Genomic DNA, 23,413 nt, shown 5'->3' on the forward strand with positions numbered 1-23,413 from the left:
GAAAACTCTAGTTCCCAGGATTCATTGGTGTGTTGGGTGGCGGGGAAACCCAGAGTGTTCACATGGTATTGTAGTGCTTTAAATGTAAAGTGTAGATGTGACAGCCTGGAGTGCTCAGTTGGGCAGAGCATGGTGCTGATAATGCCATGGATGCTGGTTTGACCCCCGTTTGTGACAGCTGCATCTTCCTGCTTTGCAGTGGGCTGGACTAGATGACCCTCAGGGTCCCTTCCAATTCTATGATCTACGTGGCCTTAGGTGCTTTTTGACTCAAAGACACTTGGGGTGTATCACTTCACTTCCTCAACCCACTTCTCCGGCTTGGGGGGCCCTTCTGCTAAATTATTTTCAGGGATTCGTCGCGGGGAGATTTTCTGCCACGCGGGTGCCAGCTGCCTTACAGTTATCCCGCCGGGAGCTGTTTCCAACGAAACTCCGGGCTGCAGCCGGACTGGGGAGGCGCGCGGCGCAGCCAAGCGGCGGAGGCGGGGAAGCGGGAGGCGGAGCCTGCGCCGGGGCGGAGCGGGCGGGCGAGGCGGCGCTGCTGGCTGGCGGTCGGAAAGCAGCCGTGCCAGATTGCGGAGCCGTCGGAGGGAGCGGGCGCGCGGCAGCCGGCGGACAGGCGCTGCTTTTTCCTCGGCGGCTTCTGCTCCGGAGCCCCAGGCCGTCCGGGGAGGGGGGAGCCTTCGCTTTGGGCCACGCTTTTGGACTTTCTGGATTATGGGATCGCTTCGCTGCCGGCGCGCCTCGGTGCCCATGGAATTCACTTGAAGCGGGGAGGGGGGCAGCTTGGAGAGGCGCTTTGTGTGCGCGAACAAGAGGCGGTGGATCTGCGAGCTCTCCGGCACCCTTTTCTCTTCCCTTCTGGAGGAGGAGAGGCAACCACACGGGAACAGTCGACGCCGCCGACTCCGCCGTCTTTGGGCGCCCGGAGCCTCTCCAAAGCGCGCGGTGCCAAAAGGGGTTCTTTGCGCCCTGGGCGCACATGCTTCCCTTTCTCCTGCCGGCTGGAATCTCCCAGCCCGGCCCCTGATTTCCACCCCAGCCCCTCCTCTTCCTTAGCCGCTTTAGCCCTTCGGCGGCTTCTTCTTCCTCCCTAACCACCGAAGGACCGGCGATTACGCCCCCCACCCCACCCGTAAAGCCACTCCGTCGCAACAACTCTTCCTCCCGGAATGGCCGTGCGCTCTGGAAGACCTACAACAAGGAAAGGCTCGCTCTTGGATGGAATAGTTTGGTTTTTCTTTTGGGAATAAGCGTTTCTTCTGAGCAGACGGATCCGAGTTTGTCGGAGAATCAATCTCCACCACGCCCCTCTAAAAAAACAAAACAAAACACCATGAACTTGGGGGCTGTCAATTGGGGTTAACCCTTTGCGCGATCAGGTAAATGGCCTCATGCAATTGCGCTCGGGGCAGAATTTGAACGACCCGCTAGGTGTGGTGCGTTTCTGTGTATCTGTGTGGATTGTACCTTTGCTTTCTTTCACGCACCGTTTGTGTCTGGTGAGAGGGAGGCTTACTTGGTTTAGTACAATTTGTGTGTGTGTGTATGGGGGCAGCGGCTTCCTGCATTAAAAGTTGCCCCCCAGACCTGCCACAAACCATGGTCTTGCGGAAGCTGTGGTTCCTGTGTTTCTCTCCCTTGTTTTCTTCTTGGAATCAGAATTCCTTGTGGCTAGCTCGCAGTCCACGCCGAAATGGCGCAAGTTGAAAGGATGGGGGATGTGCCTTTTTGCCCACCACCCTCAAGAAAAATATTCGTGGTGGTGGGGAGTGCTGGGCAGGTTTGTCCCACAGCCCCAAGCCTGTCACATCACCTCTGTCCCTTCCTCATCTAAAAGAAAACAAAGCCAACCCAATCCATCAGTGCAGAAGAGGGTGTCCTCTTCCGTTGGGAAAACAACAACAACCCGTTTGCTCTTGGAAGTCTGTTTGGGAACAGTGTTCCAGTATCTGGAGGGCTCTTGTTGAATAGATGAACGAACAGTTTCCATGTCCTGGCTTACTGGCTTTTAAAATAATTGAAGGGAGACGCTTAATTTCTTGCTCTGTCCTGTTGTGCTTGAGCGTGGAACCTGGATTGGGAAGGTTTCGGAGACGGAATGAGTTTGACATCCGCAAATCTCTCTCTCTCTCCGTGATGGGCTTGGTGGCGTTTTCCTTTGGGTGAACTGTCCCCACCCTCAGTGTATATGGCATGCAGATCCTCATTATGATACCATATTGCTGCTGTTACATCCTGACTGAGGCTAGGCTGGCGTTGTGCATAAGGAATTAACTCCAAAGTGGCCCCCCTTCTTTCCTTTTCACTGGTGCTTGCCTATGGAAGGTACATAGCAATAAATAAATAAATAAAGCGCTGTTGCACTCCTACCCAAAATAGTATTTCTCTTGCATCTCCACATAGCCCGTTAAGCACACTACTTTGTTATGGGGTGATCTCACTGCAGGCTTTCCTGCCGGGTGTGGGCACCTCTTTTCAAAATTTAGTTCATGGCTTTTCTTTCTTGCTGTTCCTCAGACCTGCTTTGATTTCAGCCAAGTTGCCTTATTGCCTGTTTTTCAGACCATGCCTGGTCAACCCCCCTGGCACAGCGAAAAAGGGGTTGTTGTTGCTGCTGCTGCTGCTGCTACTTACTCCTTTTATCTTGCTTTACCTCCAAGAAATCCGGGGGGGGGGGACACAAAACACGCACTTACTGTTGCTCCCTTCCCAGTCCTCACGATACCCCTGTGAGGTAGGTTAGGTTGAAAGAGAGGTACCGGCTGACCCAAGGTCTCCCAGTAAGCTTTGTGACTGAGCAGTGATTTGAACCAAGGTCAAAATGTAGAGTTCTCTTCCATACACCACAATGGCCTTCTTTTTTGACATTCACTTGGGCTGTGGGGATGGGTCATTTTCTCTCTCCAGAGACTGGATTATGGTATGGTAAAGTACCATCACCCTCAATATGTTGGCGTCCTTGCAGTGGTCTTGCAGTGAGATATATATATATATATATACACACACATATATATACATATACATATATCTCCTGACCTGCTGTGGGTCTCTTGGACCAGATATATGTCCACAGAACATGTCGTACGCCTTCTTTCGGGTCTCTAAAAACAACCAGAACTTCCATTGTCTCTGCTTTGCCTCCATCTGTGGGGTATCGGAAGAATGGGGTGTCTGAGGAACGGAGAGGCTGCTTTCTGGCTCTCTGGGATGATGGTTAGGATTGTGAAAAAATAGATCCCTGGGTTGGGAGGATGAATGGAAAAGCAGCTGGGTGTTAAACCTCCCCCCTCCCCGTCCCCGTCTTGTGCTCATGGGCCGAGAGCAGGGAAAGAGGATCTCTGCGCACTCAGCTAATAGGTTGCAGCGTGCAGAGTCTCTGTTCTGCGAGGGCAGGCTTTCCTTGATGCAAAGCAGTCTCTCGGCCCCTAATTATGGCTTGGAGGATTCTCTCTCTCTCTCCCCCCCCCCTTTAGGCGGGAGGTGGCTTGCGGTGGCTGGATCCTGCTTTCAAAAAGCCTTTCATGTCAGAGCTGATGTTATTGCAAGTGCCTGGCCTTGGCTCATGCCAAGAAAGCAAAGCGCCAACCCCTTTTCTGTCTGGACAGGAAATATTTTTTGAGTAATACATCCCCCTGTATGGCAATAAATTCCTTGATGGAAGAGAGGAGGAACTGATTTTCCTTAGCCTGGAGGTTTGCTGACTTTTAACGTTTGGAGTCCAAGGGGAATGAAGGAGGGGGGTGCTTGGGAGCTAAAAGGTTTAACCTTAAAGGCAAGGAGAAAATGAAAGAGGGAGGGAGATGGTGGCTCCCTCCCCAAACTCATCTTTGTCCGCACAATGTCTGTAGCCAGAAGAGCTGATGAGGCTTTTGTCAAAAGCGGGATTGGATTGAATGCACTGCTGGGGGAGCAAGGGCCATAGTTTGGGGGTAGAGCATCTGCCCCACACGAAGGAGGCCCTGGTTCAATCCCCAGCATCTCCAGGTAGGACTGGGAGAGAGTCTGAAATCCTGGAGAGCTGCTGCCAGTCTGTGTAAGCAGCACTGAGCCAGATGGAGCCAATTGTCTGACTTAGGATGAAGTAGAGTCTTACGTTCCTTATCTCTATCTGTCAAGAGACTTGCTTATCAAAATGTATTTGAACTTGGCGTTAGCGCATCTGAACACACTTGGCTCCCCAATGGCAAACAAGCCGGGTCCGCATTTTCCATCGCCTTTTGAAAGAAGACCTTGAGAAGAAATGAAATTAAAGGGTCCCGTCCCCCTCCTGCCACCTTGCAAAAGAGGCCCCGTTTATTGGTCATGAAATCCTACCCGTGTCAGAATCATAATTTCCCATCTGGAAAAAATGGCCTTTGATAAATGGAACTTTGCAGATCCCATTGCCTGTTCCTCTCCTGGAGAGAGTAAATTTCCTCCTCCTGCTGCTAATAAATTGATTTCCTGCCCATCATCCCCCATGCCTCTCCCTATTTATTTATTTTTGTATATAAAAAACTTCAGTTCATTTGAAAGTGGGACCCATTTGACACCTTCTTATCTTGGCTTCTCCAGCTTCTCTTTGCTGAAGAAAATAGGAAATCATTCAGTATAAAAGGACAGAGGTTTGCACTCTGCAATTTGACTAAAGGAGGAAATGAATCGGATCATTTGTAAGGGAGTTCCCAAATGCCTCATGTCCCCCCCCCTAAATAGTCCAAACAAAAGTTCAAGGCATGTGTCCTGTTTCCTCTCGGGTGTTCTTTCACCTCAATAATTTCTTTCTTAAATGGTGTTGGGGAGCATGCTACTAAAAGTCGATATGACTCTGAGCGCAATGTTGACGGAATATCTGTTTTGTGTTGTGTTGTGATTTGCAAACATTCCAAGTAACCTCAGCAGTGGTATAGTGAAAGGGTTTCTGCCAGAGACTGCAGGAGTCTTGCATAAATAAATGGTGTTTTTCTTAATTATTTGCTGTCATCGCAAACATGAGGGAGCTCTCCCCCCCCTCCCCGAAGTAGGGTGGATGTGTTAAAGTAAAGTTACCTTGTGCATTCAAAGGATCAAAATACTGTAACATAGTGTTTACGATAATAAACCTTCCTTTAAACTATTGAAAGTTGCAAATTAAATAGGGGAGGAATGAGCACACAACATGCTCTCAAAGCATTGTTTTGGATCTCTGGGGAAGAGCTGGATTCGAACGCATGGCAGCGGGTGAAGGCAGTGTGGAAAGCTATTCTTTTGCACCACAGATCCGGTTGAAAGGCAAGGTTAGGAAAGCAATGAGGAACCTCTCAAACTGGGTGACCCCTCTCCTCTTGAAGGCAAACTTCTCTTTGGTTGATTTGCTTGGCTATTCCGTAGGATGAATCTGTCTGCAGGTAATACACCCAACATTTGTAATGGGGGTTGGAATGTATTTTGTATTGCTGTGTCCTAAACACAAGGAGTTTTAATCTGCTGAAATCACTTCAGAATACTGGGACTAAAGCCTTAAAAACAACAACACACCAAATGAAGATTTACTAGTAAATAAAAACATTTTTGGTCTTTTCGGTAGGCTTTTCAATGATAAAGGATGCTATTCTGTGTAAATTTATTTCAGTGTAATCCCTGTTAGAACTTACCTATAAATTAACATGTGTAGGGTCAGCTGTAGAAACAAATAGCTAATATCCCTGATGTTCACAAATGTATGAGTGTGGCTTTAATTTCTTCATACGCTACATATTAACGTTCAATTTAACTTACCATTTATCCATTGTTTGCAGATGCATAGAGCACAAATAGCTGGCTTTTGTCGAGTTCTTAATTTGTTTTTCACATGCACAAAGCTTTCTCTTTCTCTCACACTAATTGCTAGCAGGAAATCTTAATGGCTGGAATGGCATCTTTTCCCACTCATGAAAGCAATTTCCTATCCTATGAGCATATAGATGGTGGGTCTTGACTGCAGCTATGCTTGTGAATCTCTTAGGCTTTGGATCACAATCTGGCGGCCGCAGAAGCCGTTAAATCTGAGCCCCACAATATACTACTCCCTGGCATATTTTGCATTAGTAAACATGTTCCATGGGTGAAATAAGAGGGTTCAAATGAGAAGGCAATTGTGAATTACAAGACTGGTTAGAAAGAAAGACTATATTCCTGTGGCTACAACTGTGGGAGCCTGCCATTTGGTCTGTACGCTTATTCTGCTGAAGAGAGCGGGACTCACTTTCAAAAGACATGCATAGGATTGCACTATGAAAGGGCTAGTCAGTGTGCTGTCTGGATTCCAACTCTTGCCAGTCCCAAGCAACATGGCTAATGGTCAGCGATGCCGGTCGTGGCTGAAGCTGCTGGGAATTATAGTCAAAACATTTACTGAGCACCAGGTTGGGGAAGACTGTGCTAACAAATTAGCTGGATGCCTGTCGTTTGGCAAAATATCCTAAAACGTGTGCGTTTGCGTATCAATTTGCATAGATTTGCTCAATGGAGACTGCTTTTCTCTTTTTATTATGGGGGGGGGGTTGCTTTTCAGGAAGTCTTTAGAGAGATTTAAGAGGTGAGATTAGTGTTCAGGTGGCTTCCAGTCTGCTTGTATAATGTCGAACAGCAAATGAGCTCTCTTGTAAACAAAGCTCCTGAATGGCTGATTAAAACCATTCGTATTTTATTTCAAATTTGGCATCATGACTAAGAAACACACGCAATAGTATTTTTATTGTTATAATAGTAGTTATCAATTCAAGCGAGAAAAGTGGTTTTTCATCCTGCTTATTTTGACCAAGATTAATGCATCATCGAGACAGTGGCAACTATCTGCGGCTTGGTCTGATAAAACATCCCACAGCAGTGATGGGTGCGCACAGCGATGTGATGTGCAGACGTTCTGAAATGTTCCAAGTTTGGTTAATGAACAGGTAGTAAGGCAGAGATGGGAAAGCCATTGCTTTCCTATCCTTGGCCTAAGATGTCTTAAAGGAAGTCAAGGAGTTTGTATGGAGAACCCGTTGTGGTTGTTTGTGAGATCAGATTATCATCGGCGTGGAAATTTAAATCTGCGCTCAGTTGTGAACATGCCTCTGTTTAACCTACTTCAGAGGGTGTGCCTTCAGATGGATAGCTTCCTGTGTGCCTTCTCAGGTCTGCTTGGAGGGAATGGGATACAAATGATTATTGCCATATCTCTCTCGGATTGCAATGTGGTTTGTAATTGCTTAGAGTTCGTATTGTATTGAGAAAATACACACACACAATATATATGTTTGTGTGTGCGTGCATGTTGCTGCTGATTTTTATATGCAACAATTAAAAACAGACCTGCAGAAATATTCAGCGTTCTCTCCCTAAACCCCAGAAAACACAGCCAGATCTACTGTAGGAATTAAGACATGGCCAAATAGCACCATCTTCTGGACATTTAGGGTTTGAGATCCATATTTCACTCTCCTCCACCAAAATTTATTTCTGTCCATAGCTGTTAATTTTTCCCTTTTCTTGCGAGGAATCCTATTCGGAATAAGGGAATTTCCATTTAAAAAAAAGGGAAACGTTGACAGCTATGTTTCTGTCTGTGACTTAAAATCTCTTTTTTGTGCCCTTGAAGTGTACAACAATAAATACCCCCCTCTACACTACCTTCATGTTGGTATATACTTGACTTAATGATCTAATGTGTATTTCTTTTCAATTGTTTTTTAGGTCTCCGACTCCAGTTCTGAAAAGTTGTTCAACACTGTTGCAAACAAAGGTAAGAGTATAATCTTCCCCGATCTGATTCCAGGCCTGCCTGCCTGCTGCATCACATCTTTGTATGTGCAGTCACAAATTAAACCAAAGGTTTTGTGCTCAGAATCTCCAGTATTTCCTGAGACTCTCCCAGCTGTTTGATATTTTTGAGCTATTCTGCCGAAAAAGTATTTTTTAAAAAAACGTTAGAAATCTACACAACACACCAGCACCACACATATATTTTAAACATGATGGTACCACTATAACAGTCATGCCCCCCCAAAAGGCATCATGGGAGCTGTAGTATTATTAGGAGCCCCCTAATTCCCCTCATAGAGCTGCAATTCCCGGAGTTTCCTGGGAAGAGGGATTGTTAAACCACTCTGGGAATTGTAGTTCTGTGAGAGAAATAGGGGGTCTCCAGAAACGCAGCACCCTTAAGAAACTACAGTTCCCAGCTGTGACTGTTAAAGTGGGTATCATAGTGCTTTTAATGTATGGTGTGCCTAAAACCTTTCATAAATTATATCTGGATGGCCAGGCATGAATTCATAATATATTCAAAAACAGCATTAAAAAGGCTTCAGTTTTGAGCTCATTTCAATAACGTGTCGATTCGGGGAATGTTTAAATATGCTTTGCCTCTTGATCAGCTTGTGTGATGGATAGAGAATTATGAATAGCCAGTTTGTAGGGCAGGCAGTTACTGTTACATGATACCTGGAATGTGCGTGGCAGCAGTTGTTACCTGCATCTTTGTCTGGTGGGATCAGTCAATAAGAGGCAGACAGAAACATAGTTTTAACAAATTCCATTAATTCCTTCCAAATGTTTGTGTTTATAATGGAGATCATAGCAAGCATTGCAGTGGTGCTTTGTGGGGTCAGAATTTTGCATGCAGTGTTCTGATTTTTGATTATGATAGTATGGAGGCTGGTAAGTTGGTTAATTCATGTGGCGAGACTCCTTTTAACCTCTGGTTTTCTCATCTCTCGTGGATTTTGTTGAGCAAACGAAGTAGCATAGAGAGGGCATTCTTTCGCAGAGTATTGTATCCTGGAAAAGCCTGGCAGCCTTTGTAGAGTTGGGGCTGCATCTTAATGGTGGAATGCTTTGCTTAATCCCTGGTAGCTCCAGTTTAAAAGGATCAGGTGATGGAAAGGGCCACATAAAACAAAACACAGGAGAGCTGTGGGCAGTTGAAGTAGACAAGATGCCCATATTCTACTCTAGGTGAACCACTGACCTGTCTCAGTAGAAAGCGGATTCATACCTTGAGATGCCTATACAGGCAATGCCAGGAACGGCAAATGCACAATTTATTTAAGGGCAGAATAAGCTTAGTTTATATACTTAAAACTGCCGAAGCCATGCGGAAACACCTTCTTCTTTTTGGCCAGAAGTTCCTCTTCTTCACCTTTAACTTTGGGCAGGTCATGCTTCATCATATCATCCTCTCAGATACCCCTAAACTGCTCTTGGTTTTGAACCTGTTAGTTACTGAACTAGGGCAGAAGCATAAATGAATGATCGTTGTATGGTAGATAAGAACTAGTCACTCCTACAGAGAAACTGCCACCGATACAGGATGTAAACAAGGAGCAATGCATGTGTTGTGCTCATTCAACATCATCATCATCATTATTCTTATTATTACTATTAGGGTGTCTGATGGGGAATTTGCACAGTTGCAAGATCTGCTTGAAGAAAACCCTGGGCTTTCATTGCCCTTGTGTTGAAGGACTTTGTCCATAAATTTTAAGCAACATGTCGTTTCTTTGCAAAATGGTACAAAAATGTACTTTGGGTTATTGGTGTGTGTGTGAGTGTTGAAAAATGTAATTATAACCCTTCAGCTATCACAGACCTTGATAGTATGGAGGCTGGTAAGTTGGTTAATTCATGTGGCGAGACTCCTTTTAACCTCTGGTTTTCTCATCTCTCGTGGATTTTGTTGAGCAAACGAAGTAGCATAGAGAGGGCATTCTTTCGCAGAGTATTGTATCCTGGAAAAGCCTGGCAGCCTTTGTAGAGTTGGGGCTGCATCTTAATGGTGGAATGCTTTGCTTAATCCCTGGTAGCTCCAGTTTAAAAGGATCAGGTGATGGAAAGGGCCACATAAAACAAAACACAGGAGAGCTGTGGGCAGTTGAAGTAGACAAGATGCCCATATTCTACTCTAGGTGAACCACTGACCTGTCTCAGTAGAAAGCGGATTCATACCTTGAGATGCCTATACAGGCAATGCCAGGAACGGCAAATGCACAATTTATTTAAGGGCAGAATAAGCTTAGTTTATATACTTAAAACTGCCGAAGCCATGCGGAAACACCTTCTTCTTTTTGGCCAGAAGTTCCTCTTCTTCACCTTTAACTTTGGGCAGGTCATGCTTCATCATATCATCCTCTCAGATACCCCTAAACTGCTCTTGGTTTTGAACCTGTTAGTTACTGAACTAGGGCAGAAGCATAAATGAATGATCGTTGTATGGTAGATAAGAACTAGTCACTCCTACAGAGAAACTGCCACCGATACAGGATGTAAACAAGGAGCAATGCATGTGTTGTGCTCATTCAACATCATCATCATCATTATTCTTATTATTACTATTAGGGTGTCTGATGGGGAATTTGCACAGTTGCAAGATCTGCTTGAAGAAAACCCTGGGCTTTCATTGCCCTTGTGTTGAAGGACTTTGTCCATAAATTTTAAGCAACATGTCGTTTCTTTGCAAAATGGTACAAAAATGTACTTTGGGTTATTGGTGTGTGTGTGAGTGTTGAAAAATGTAATTATAACCCTTCAGCTATCACAGACCTTGAAAACCATAACACAACCACATATATTTCTTATCTTCATATTTGGGGGTGATGGGGATTGCAGTCTTACTGCAGATACGTTCATATATATATATAATTCTGTAATTTGTGACCATGAGCTATTTGGGCTTTTTCAACACACACACCACTTGCTTCTGAGGTGATATGTAAATATTTCTGTGCAACAGAGCACATGGTCTTAATTGCAGCTGCTCTTATCTCATGGATCATATGTCAGCCATTTCAACACTACGGTTCCTTTCTCTCCCTCCCACTTTCACATGCCCCCCCCAAAGTCAAAAGGCCAAACCCTGTATTCAGTCATAGGTACTTGGAGATGGGAGAGGGGTCTGCAGAATTTAGCTCAGCTTTTTAGCCCTAATGTTCTCGCAGATGCTCTGATTGGGGAAAGAGGCAAAGCTCCATGGTAGAGCATGAGCCTAGTCCCATTACTATTATTTATTAAATTTCTATATTGCCCTTCATCCAAAGATCACAGAGGGCGGTTTATGATATAAGACCCCCAAAATACAAAACATAATAACAAATAAGAACGATACCCCCCGTGCATGGATGGTTCAAGCTCTGGCATCTCCAGTCTGGACTTGAAATATCCCCTACCTCCAAGAATGGTGTAGGCATGCAGGATTGTGCTAGGTGTGTGGAACCTACAAGAGTAGTCAAAATAAAAAAAATCCTTTCAGTAGCACCTTAAAGACCAACTAAGTTAGTTCTTGGTATGAGCTTTCGTGCGCATGCACACTTCTTCAGATACACAAGAGTAGGTTGGCACTGCTGATGGTGATGATGACTGGGTTGGGGAAGCTTGGTCAGAACAGAAACGAAAAGGGCTTTTGGTTTCCAGAATAGCTTGAGAACCATGAATGCATACTTGGCTGAGATCTTTCTAAATATTCCCTCTCCAAGAGAGGTGGGGGGGGGGTGACACCTTCTCCATGGGGGCTCCCTGTTTTTGGATTTCTCTCCCCGGCAAGACACACCTCGCGCCATTGCTACCTGTTTTTAGACACCAGGCAACAACACTTTTATTTACACAGGCCTTTGGGTCTTAATATTCTCCTTATCTTTTAGCCGGGTCAAGTTGAGTTGGATCTTCTTTCTTATACCTATTTTACATACAGTTGTTCCTTCTCTTGTTTTCTTAAGTTCCTTTGAGTTTACCTTTCAAGGGGTGGGGGTGGCAAGATGAATGCTTCATTGACACGGAAATCTAATTATTTCTTGATTTAAGTCATTATCCCTCTCAAGTATCCAATCGCAACCCTATCCATACCTCTGTAAAACTCCAGTGGAATGGACGGGTCTTGCTTCCCGGCTAAAACAAATGTGGGTTAGCAAACAGATCAGTTCATTGTTAGGAATATGCAAGGAGGAAAGCTTTTTTTTTATTTTAACACCGTCACTTTCTACTATTTAGATACTGGTCTTCTGGCGCTATTATATGTGATCCATATTTCTTACTGGCATATTTTTAAAGAGTGACTACGTTGTGATGGATTTATTTTATTTTATTTTTTGTTCTCGTACGTGATTCATGCTGCTTACTGGCTTATTTTTAATGTGTAGCTTGTGTTTTGCGATGGATTATTCTGTGTGCACTCCCGCCTCCCCCTCCCTGGCCAGTGTCTCTCTCTAGCCTTAGGAATAGATGCAAGGCTTAATGCTCAAGCCCACTCATTAGGTCTGTGATCCTCTTGGCAATTACGCTGCTCCTTCTGAAATGACTTTGATGTATATTGAATTATATCTATTTTTAATTGCATAATGGAGCACTGGTCCTGTTTCATGTATTAGCATCCCTTTGAAGTTCTGAACTAAGGGATTTCCCCCTCCCTACCCCTTTTTAGAGGGATGGGGGAGATAGAGGGGGGCGAGCTAAATAGATTTATTTGTCTTGGCATACACAGATGAGCTTCTTCTTACATTGAGAAGAGGTCAAAATCACGGATGGCAAGTGGGGTGGGTGGGAAGACTGTATTTGTTCAAACAGGTCAAATCTCCCCACTCTATGCCCCCCCCAGTAAACATGGTGAGTGCATCTCTATTTTGCTAATGCCTTCTTTTGAGTGTGTGGAATGCAAGGATGCCTGATCTTGAGAAAGGAGTCAAACAGAAATGGAAGCCACATTTCGGAGGAAGAGACAGTGACCAGGGAGAAGGCGCTGCTCTCCTTCAGACGAAGAACAGGCAGTGATGGATAAAGGGGGGCACATTTCCCCCTTTCTCCTTTCTTCCCCCTTTCTCTTTATTCTCTCCCCCACCCCACCTCAGCTTCTTATTTTGTTTACTTACTTAGTTTGATTCATGCCATCTCTTTGTTTGTGAATGAACCTCACATTGACAGGGGAGACTTGCTTCTCCCGGGTCTTTTGGGGTTTGTGCTGGGGTGATTTAGTTCCCATGAAAGGATTAAGGATTCCTTTGTGTCAGCCTAAAGTCAACACGAGGTCTTTCTTTGCCTTTTGCTTGGGAAGCTGTACACAAATAAGCTTCTTTCTTTCTTTCTTTCTTTTTTTGCCAATGGCAGATTACGATTTTGCTCCTGATTTCCATCGAAATGGCGACTTTTCTTCTCGGCCGCCAGAATTTCCATCTTTGTGCCATTAGCTAATTCCTGTTGGGTACATGAATGACCAGGAAAGAATCCATGAAAATCCAGGTGCTTCAAAGCCAGGCTGACTCCATTTTTACTACCAAGCGAGATTAAGAGGAGAGAGAGTGGCTCCCCCCTTTTTTTCAAAGCATAAGGGAGCAGTTTTGTTGTAAAGGATTAGAATTCCAGCTGTCAGGAAGCAAACCCAGGGAGAGGAGAGATGTGCTTCTTCTTGCCTTCCATGGGTAATTGCTTCCAGGTAGGTGTAGGGGCTTGGAATGGGGTAGATATTTGTCTTGCAGTTTTCAGCTCTCTTTCTCTCTCTTCTCCTATCCCCTGTCTACATATTGCACGGAGAAGCTTGCAGTTTGTGTTTGAAATTCAAGGCCTCTTTGAGTTAGCTTTTATGTCCAGAGGTAAGTAAAACAGCCACAGGAGAGATCACATTTGCTATGGGTGTTTAATGAGAGTACAAGTCTTTGTTCTTCGTCCTTTCTTGACTGATGGCTTAAGTATGCATCTCTTTCTGCTTTAGTTCATAGTAACATAAGAAATGCAATGGTCCGTCTAACTCAGAACTGCCTATGCCAGGAGTGGTGGCTAACCTTCAGGTGTTGTTGGACTGAAACATACCTAATCTATCACATACGTACAGTGCTCAAAAGCTTAAATTGGCTATCCCTATGCTTTCCGGCCAGCTTCAAGGTTCTCATATTAGGTAATTTATAGGGCCCTTAGCAACTTAGCTGCAGGATACTTTGGGAACAAGCTTATATCCCTGCTTCGTCTTTGAGGGAGTCACTGTTAGTGGTCCTCCATGGCTCATTTCTGCCAGGAGCTGTGCTGCATTCAGTATTGTACGTCCAGTTTTATGAAACTCCTTCCAGGTGAACTGCTAGCACCTACTGAATGCCTTTTCAAAATCATTATCCCAGCAGACATTTTAACTGAAGTCTGATCTTACAATTTTAGCTGGTTTTTGTTTGCATCGTACCGAGTTTCTTGTATGCCGCTTAAATACCATCGTAATTAAGTGGTATATAAATTGTCAACATAAATCACCTCCCATCATCCCTGGCCAGTGGCCAAGCTGACTAGAGCTGATCAGAGTTGTCCAACAACATCTGGGGAGCCATGGGTTAGCCATTCCTGGTGGTTGCTCACTGTGTTTCCATCCTTATTTCAGACATCGTGATACTTTGATGTATTGTGATGTTTAGCTGGTAGTACATCGTGATGTTGAAAACCAGATGTTGCCCAGCTCTACTCAATGGCAGTATCTCTCTCTCTCTCTCTTCTTTAAAAAAGATATTTATTAAAGTTTCAACATATTACAAAAATAAGCAATGAAAAGAAAGAAAGAAAAAATAAAGAAAAAAAATACAAAATGAAAATACAAGATAAAAACAATTAAAAAACAGATTAGTCTTTCCATGTCTTATCTTTCATTTGCTTGTTTCCCCGACCTCCTCACACCTCCCTTTTTGTATTCCAGTTCAAATTAGTTAGTTCAGCAAATCCTTTCCCTCTTTGATTTTATCTTAATCTCTTATCTTAAAATATAATAACTTTAAATTATCACCTGTTAACAATCAATTTTTACATATTCCTTTTAACATTGCTGCTAAAAACCACTTAACTTCAATCCAACATCATTCTAACATTCATTAATTTTGCAGTATTTCTGTAAATAATCTTTAAATTTCTTCCAATCTTCTTCCACCGACTCTTCTCCCTGGTCTCGGATTCTGCCAGTCATTTCCGCCAGTTCCATGTAGTCCATCACCTTCATCTGCCATTCTTCCAAAGTGGGTAAATCTTGTGTCTTACAATACTTTGCAATAAGTATTCTTGCTGCTGTTGTAGCATACATAAAGAAAGTTCTATCCTTCTTTGGCACCAATTGGCCGACTATGCCCAGGAGAAAGGCCTCTGGTTTCTTCAAGAAGGTATATTTGAATACCTTTTTCATTTCATTATAGATCATCTCCCAGAAAGCCTTAATCCTTGGGCACGTCCACCAAAGGTGAAAGAATGTACCTTTAATTTCTTTACATTTCCAACATTTATTATCGGGCAAATGATAGATTTTTGCAAGCTTGACTGGGGTCATGTACCACCTGTATATCATTTTCATAATATTCTCTCTTAAGGCATTACATGCTGTAAACTTCATACCTGTGGTCCATAACTGTTCCCAGTCAGCCATCATTATATTATGTCCAACATCTTGTGCCCATTTAATCATAGCAGTTTCACCGTTTCATCCTGAGTATTCCATTTCAACAGCAAGTTATACATCTTTGACAAAATCTTGGTTTTGGGTTCTAACAGTTCTGTTTCCAATTTTGATTTTCCCACCTGGAAGCCAATTTTCTTGTCCAAATTATATGCCTCCATTATCTGATAATAATGAAGCCAATCTCGCACTTTATTTTTTAGTTTTTCAAAACTCTGCAATTTCAATCTGTCTCCCTCTTGTTCCAAAATTTCCCAATATTTCGGCCATTTGGCCTCCATATTGAGCTTTTTCTGAGCCTTCGCTTCCATCGGTGACAACCACCTTGGGGTTTTATTTTCAAGTAGGTCCTTATATCTTATCCAGACATTAAACAATGCTTTCCTGACAATATGATTTTTAAATGCTTTATGTGCTTTGACCTTATCATACCACAAATATTCATGCCATCCAAATACATTATTAAAACCTTCTAAATCCAAAATGTCTGTGTTTTCAAGAAGCAGCCAATCCTTCAGCCAGCAAAAAGCTGCTGATTCATAATAAAGTTTAAGGTCTAAGGTCCATCCTTATTTCAGACATAGTGATACTTTGATGTATTGTGATGTTTAGCTGGTAGTACATCGTGATGTTGAAAACCAGATGTTGCCCAGCTCTACTCACTGGCAGTATCTCTCCAACATTGCAGAAGGGTCTCTGTGCTGTGCTGAAATGTACCTTCCAATACCTGCAAGTTTTCTTACCCTTGTTCAGCCTAACTTCAGAATGTCTTTAGAATTTCATCAGATGTGGGGTTTTGCTTACAAAGTTGTCCCTCCTTCCTAAGTTAAAAACAAAGCCAACCTTTTCTTCACAGTGGCCAACCAGATGCATGTGAGAAGCTAGAGAGGTCTTCTACCAAGTGCCTGAGATCGGTGTGTTCACTGATTTTGTTTTTAAGGGAAGTTCTTCCTTTTATCCCCGCCTGCAGTGTATAATCTCTGTACATTGTCTGCAGCCTTTTATACAGCTTGCCTAGTTATATTGTTGTTAACATGATTTGCTGAAGCTGTTATTCTTCTGGATTAAGGGTCACCTCGTAATAATATTATATATAGTATATTGTAATTGTAATACGTAGATAACATTATCCTCAGTACATTTAGCGGCTATGGTGCCAACTGGGAAGTCTGTCATCAGGGGCCTGCAATTCAATATGTAAAATGTAGCTTGTTCCTCTAGTCTGAACCAGAGACTTTGCATGGAAATTTGACACTTGGGGCATCCTTCAAGGTTTTGATCCAAATCATGTGGTGTCACTTTTCTTTGGCGTAATTGAGTTCAAGTGCAGTGTCTCCGAAGCTGAAATAAACACCCTTCGATGTTTCAGACAGTTAAAGTGCAAAGCTCATGCATTTTAAATAAATAACTGGAGAGCAGTCTCTTAAACTGACAGCTCTGCTCTCATCTGGGTGAAGTTTTCGGTCTGTGCGCTGGAGTGCAGTTTCCCTTTGATTGAGAGCGTGTTTTGGTTGTGCTAGGGCTTTCTAAATGTTCGGCTTATGTTTACAGGAGGTTCATGTAAACTTTATGAATCCTTCTGCCCTGGTACATCAGCCATCTGTTAGCAAGATGCATATTCCAGCTGAAAGACAGAGAGCATTGTGCTGAAGTGGGGGGATCTTGTAGGGTTTGGATGTGTTTGAATACTTCTTGCTGGAGGGGGTGACTATAGGAGAAGAGGACTGTTGCCATCATGTTCTATTGTGGGCCTGCTAGAAACCTCTGTCTCACCGCTATTTGATGCTGGGCTAGACAGACTTTTGGTTTGATCCAGCTCTTACTTGGGCTCAGTCCAAACTTGTGGGAACAGTCTAGCTCTTTTGGCTATGGTTTCAAACAGTGTTAGAAATTAGCCAGGCGCCAGGTGCATTTTGCATGAATCCAGTTGGGACCACGTAGAGATCTCTGGATGCCAGGTTGATGACTGACAACTTCATTTTGCTGACTCCTCCAGCTTTCTTAAGCAGGCAAGCAGAAGAGCTTATTTATTGCTTTTCTATTCCACCTTTTTCTCCAAGAAGTGTATGGTACACCCCCGCCTCAGCTGACCCCTACAATGACCCTGTCAGGGAGGTTAAGAGGCTGTGACTGACTCCAGGGTCACCCAGTGAACTTCATGACTGAGGGGGGATTTGAACCCTGATCTCCCAGGTCCTATTCTGACACTCCATCCATTATACCATACGGGCTTCTAAGAATTCTTCTGCTTTTGGCCAACTCTATAAATTCAGTAGATAAATATGGGAAAGCCAAATGTCAAGGATGTGAAATATTTTCTTTTGAATTCCTTTGAATTTGTTTGATTCTGGATTGTTTTATTAGATGTTTTAATTTGTTGTAAACAGCTTTGAGATTTTTTCTGTAAAATATAAAGTAATAATAGAAATGAATAACAATAAATTTCATTGTTAGAAAAGGGTGCCTAGACATTCCATTGCAGCAAGCATAACCCAGGTTTAAGGTGCCATGTGGCGATTAGATGATATATACAGTATCTGAATTTCTAACACTGGTTTCAAAGTACTGGCAAATAGGAAGAGAGTCTGATGGAACAGAGTGGCCTTAATGGCAAACGGCAGGCATTATGGGATGGAAGCCTTGGCTTCCATGTTACTTCTAACTATGGCTGCATTCGCACATGGGGTTCAGTGTGTTAGATTTCCCGGTTATAATGCTAGTACTTCTGCCCTGGTTTCTGACATTCCTTTCATACTTCAGTAGCTTGTTGTATTGATTTACAAAACCCTGAACAATTTTGGGTCAGGATATGCCAGGGATCACCAAGATAATCTGCAGGAAGATTGTTGATCACTTTCCAAGCTAGTAAGGTTCATTTGATATATAAAAAAACTGAGCCTTTAGTGGCATTAAGCCAATATTGTGAAATGCTCTGCCAACAGAGATTCAACAGTCACCTTCTGTTTCAGATTTAAAATGCCACAGTGGTTAATTGATATGTGCTTTCAATGGTCTATAAATATGTTTTTATAAATAGATACATAGAATGTTCATATATGCATACTTTAGTATTTGCAATTTTGTACATGTTACTTGAAGTTACTAACATGAGTTTGAGCAAACTGTGGGAGGCAGTGGAAGACAGGAGTGCCTGGTGTGCTCTGGTCCATGGGGGTCACAAAGAGTTGGACATGACTAAATGAGTAAACAACAACAACAACATCACGTTACTTGTTTGGCGAAGTATGGATTTTGACGGGTGGCTGTATTCCAACCCTGGAATGTGTGAATAGGGTAAACGTCCTTTAACTACAAACTTAATTGAACCTCTCCCTGCACCCACAATCCTTATTCACGACCTTCTCCTGAAAAGACTGCAGTGGATCTCTCAACCTAGCAAATTTCTGCCCTCTCTATCCATTTCACAAAGGTTTTATTTCATCTAGTTTCACGACTGGGCATCCATTGTGAGCTCTCTCATTCTCTCTCTTTGTGTTTTAAACTGTGCCCTCTTCCCATGCTGAATTCCTCAACTTTGGAAGCCAGCCACTTGGCCAAACACACTCAGGAATTGCCAGATGGACTCAAACAGGTTTTTGTTGCAAACTCCCCACCCCCACCCCCACCTTCTTGCTTGTTGACATCTTCTTTTTGCCATCAAAGAGACTATCCTGGATTGTTGCGCTTTTGAGAACTGTGCGGCCTGGAAGCCAGAGAAACTCGAGAGCTCTGTGGCTCAGCTTCACAAACGCCAAATTCTCTTGGAATGGTAGCTGAAGTCCAAAATGCCTTGGCAACGGCACTGTCGGAAAAAGAGGTCAGCTGGAAAGCCAGAAAACCTTAGCCAAACAAATTGCTAGTTAGGACTTGCAAGGATAACCGGTGGTTAGCAGTGCTCAGGTGGAGTGCGATTATTTCCTCAATGTAACTTGAGAAGCTTTTCCTTTGATTTGCTTCTGTGCCTTGAGGGTTGTGAATGAACGAAGGTCAGAGAGGCTTTAATTGTGTCACACAGATGACTGGCCCTTCGGTGGCAGGGCAAATGACTTTGCATGGAAGTAGCACCAGCAATGTTGCCAGTTAAAGAGAGCAGGTGATATGAAAGACCTCTGTCCCAGGACTTGGAGAGTCATGGGGGAAGGGCCATTGTCCAGTGGTAGAACATCTACCTAGGATGCAGGTGGTCCCAGATTCAATCCCCAGCATCCTCAGCTATGGCTGGGAGAGACCCAAGCCTAAAATTTCGGAGAGCCTCTGCCAGTGCAGACATTACTAAGCTAGAAGGACCAATGGTTTGACTCTGTATAAAGCAGCTTTCTGTAGTCATACGTTCACTGTCAATCAGGTTAGGGTAGCCTTCTCAAAACTGGTGTCTACAGCTTTCATCAGCCCCTGGCACCATTGCCAGTGGTCTGGGATAATGGAAATCAAACGACATCTGAAGAGGACCAAGTTGGGAAAGGCTGGAGAAGGCAATATAGTGGGGTAGGAGGGCTTAAAAAAAATCACATCTGGCAACCAATGGACCTTGGGTTTCAGATAGTATATAGGTAGATGAGTCTTAAAAGCCCAGGACACATTTTTTCACAGTCCTCTAGCAGCTATGGTGCTACCAGAAACAAAGCATTTAGTGCTAACTCTGGAAGCGTGTACTCAATTCTGACCAAACTCAGCCTCCTAAAGCAAAATATACATCAGGACGTGCCCCTTTGGCTGTTGTGCGAGCTGGGAGATCCGTGGGGCACAAATGTGACTGGATATTCTGTATTGATGCCCTGAACCCAGGTTCCAAGCACCATGTGACACCTAGCATTCCTGTCCAAGTTTTGAACACTGTGTTAAAGCCACTTCTGGGAATCTAGTGGAAGTTTAGGGCTCATTTCTATGTTAATTGTGTGAGAGAGAAAAGGTTGCAACTTCTTAACTTGGAAAATCATGGGAATTTTGTGTTGATGATAGTCTGGTTTTTTATTTATTAAATTTCTATACTGCTCTTCGTCCGAGGACCACAGGGCAGTTTACAATATAAAAACACAAAAATACATAACACAATAACAAATGTTTAAAAGCTTGTAGGTTGTTTAATTAGCCAAGGCCTGGGAGAAGATGAATATTTTTGTGCTAGAAGTTCTGACCACTGAAAATTCTGCTTTGCTGCCCCCCCCCCTTTCTCTGGTTCCTGAAATTTGTGCTATGAGGGTCAAAAACTTCATTTCTTCAAAACAAATGATTCAAATGCTAAATTCTGTGCTTAGTAGGGAGGGGAAAAGCTGTCATTTTAAGCTCTCTGTTTCTCAATTTTCTAAGGTTAAGTTCAGTTCCCTGCAACAATTTGTGATTTTTTTAAAAAAAATCCTCATGAAAATTCAACAGGATCTTAGTGTGATTTTTTTTTCTGAATGACCACATGTTTTAGTATGAAATTTTGACTAATGATAATATACACTTTCTTGCAATCAGTTTCCCCTAATACAATGAATTCTTTATGTTTTGGTTTTTCTGCCAATATATCCATTGTTGTGCCTTCTCCCCGACCCCACCAATATATTCATTTTTGTCAATAATGTTTGGCTGTGCACACAATTCATATCAGTGCACATTTCAAAGGAGAGAGGTGTTTTGTTTTGCATATTGGTACAAGAAATGAGAATTCGGTCGATTCTCATTAAAATGCTAACCAAATGGAACTTCTCCTCCCATCCCTAGTGCTCAGTGCTGAATTCTGCGCTTGTAGGGGCTCCTTGTATTACAGATCATTTTGTTTTGACTTTGATTTCTCAGCAGTGTTAAAAAGAGCTACTTCCTGGGGGGTGGGCAGTGGAGGCTAGTCCATTGGGGGTCCTTCTCTACCAACCTCAGCCTGCCCTCAACCAGCCCTCACCTGTCTCCCATCTTACTTGCAAACCCACTCAGGAGGTAATTGAGCATGTCAGCTGTCCTCTCAGCTTCAGTGTATAAGTCAGCAGGGAGAAGGATGGGGACAAAACTAGAATTAGCCAGCTCTGCCTGACGTCTGCTCTGGCTCCACTATTGGGTGGACTTTCTGTTTTCTGCCCCACCACTCCAATGGGCAGCATCCACCATTGGTGGAGGGATCATACTGGGAAGTATCAACAAGGGATGGACCTTACAGTTTGGCAGGCATGGAGCAAGGGGAGTGAAAACACGAACCACACGCCTTCTGAATAGTTTCTATCCAAGAGCTCTGATTGCACTAAATAATGATCTCAGGGCCAGTTGCAAGGTTTAGCAAGCAGAGAGTAGGAAGGAATGAGATAGGTTTTAGGTTATGTTTTAGGTTTTAGGTTATGTTATGCCTTAATAGGTCATGTTATATTCTGGATTATGTTATGTTTTATAGATTATGTCTGAATAGGATGAGAGTGTCGGAGATACGTGCAAATGTATATGTGAACCCGGTCTTTGGGTGGGTGTTTGATTTTCGTTGTTGTGTATACTGTGTATATACGGACAATGACAATAAATTTATCTATCTATCTATCTATCTATCTATCTATTGGGGTGTCTGAGCATCTGTATCTAGGAATCTGCTCTGTGCGAGTAGACTTCCTGCACAATTGTAAATCATCTTGAGCTGATGTGGGATTTGAGATGCTACCTGGGCCTTAATAAACACTGATGCAATCAGGGCTGATGTAGATGGATACCTGATAGGCCATTCTTGCTGTGTCAGCCACTTTTCAGGGATGATGGTAGTTGTAGTCGGACATCACTAAGAAGGCTACAGGTTGCTCATCCCTGCTGTACAGAATTGTGACCTTGATAGAGAAGTAATAAAACTCTTTATCTGTGAATTGCTGACAAAATACTAAGATATTTGGGTCTTCTCTGCCTTGGTAGTAGTACAACATTTAGTCACACGTGTGTGTGTTTATGTATCTATACTACCATGAAGATTTTGTAAGAAATGGATGTTGTGATATCTGTTCGGATTTCTTAAGAATTTGAGCCTGTTGATTTTAGCCAAGTCGGTCTAATCTACTGCCAGCTCAAAAAAAATAAAAAATGGCAATATTTACTAATGCATAATTTTTTATCTGTCCTGACGGCAGTGTTTATTTAAGAGATTAAGCTTTTATTTAACTTTCTCAGGAAAGACTTATCAACACCAGATTTTGTGTCTGTCTGTACAGAGTATAAACATTCTGAAAGCCCAGCTCGAAACATGATTGATTTATCAGGTTGCATCCAGATGGCAATTCCCGAAGTGGCTAATTCAGAGCTGTAGCACTGACAGGATGGGAATTATCTTGGAGAGCAGAGGATATCTTGCTCTTGGGCCTAGTAAGCCTCCTCCCCTTCATGAACCCACAAGGATTTCCTGTCCAGGTCTCAGTGAAGAGCCTATGAGACAGGATGGAGCAAAGCAGGCTAAAGGTTGCCATGCCCTCATGGACTCCTAATTTGCCTTCCTGATAGTGAAATTCCTGGCTGGCTACTGTTCTAAAGCAACTGTCAACTGCCCCGTGATCTTGTGATGAAGGATGCGGGTGGCGCTGTGGTCGAAACCACTGAGCCGATTGGAAGGTCGGTGGTTCGAATTCCTGCAAGGGGCTGAGCTCCTGTTGCTCTGTCCCAGCTTCTGCCAACCTAGCAGTTCGAAAGCAAACCAGTGCAAGTAGATAAATAGGTACCACTCCAGCGGGAAGGTAAATGGTATTTCCATGTGCTCTAGTTTCCATCACAGTGTTCTGTTGCACCAGAAGTGGTTTAGTCATGCTGGCCACATGATCCTGAAAGCTGTCTGTGGACGAACGCTGGCTCCCTCGGCCTGAAAGCGAGATGAGCGCCACAACCCAATAGTCACCTTTGACTGGACTTAACCATCCAGGGGTCCTTTACCTTTTCCTTTTTTAATGTAAATCTAAACCTAAACAACAACATGGGGCAGCTATATAAATTAAGTAGGTAAATAAATATGGGGAAAGCAAAACATCACTTAGAGAAGGATCTGAAATATTTTCCTTGAAGGCTGAATTTGTTTCATTTTGGATTATTTTATTTGATGTT

The 23,413-nt window shown here is 43.4% G+C and overlaps 1 protein-coding gene across 10 annotated transcripts in view; it reads left to right on the forward strand.

The window, feature by feature from the left end:
- AUTS2 (activator of transcription and developmental regulator AUTS2) overlaps positions 1-23,413 on the forward strand; it is a 712,323-nt gene that overhangs the window by 640,808 nt on the left and 48,102 nt on the right. For all 10 annotated transcript variants that reach the window (XM_081172863.1, XM_081172870.1, XM_081172868.1 and 7 more), the window contains one exon: positions 7,681-7,729. In XM_081172863.1, coding sequence (XP_081028989.1) covers positions 7,681-7,729 — 49 coding nt within the window. The remainder of the gene's footprint in view (positions 1-7,680; positions 7,730-23,413) is intronic.

The sequence above is a fragment of the Podarcis bocagei genome, assembly GCF_964188305.1.
Source record: "Podarcis bocagei genome assembly, chromosome: 15".
Taxonomy (NCBI): domain Eukaryota; kingdom Metazoa; phylum Chordata; class Lepidosauria; order Squamata; family Lacertidae; genus Podarcis; species Podarcis bocagei.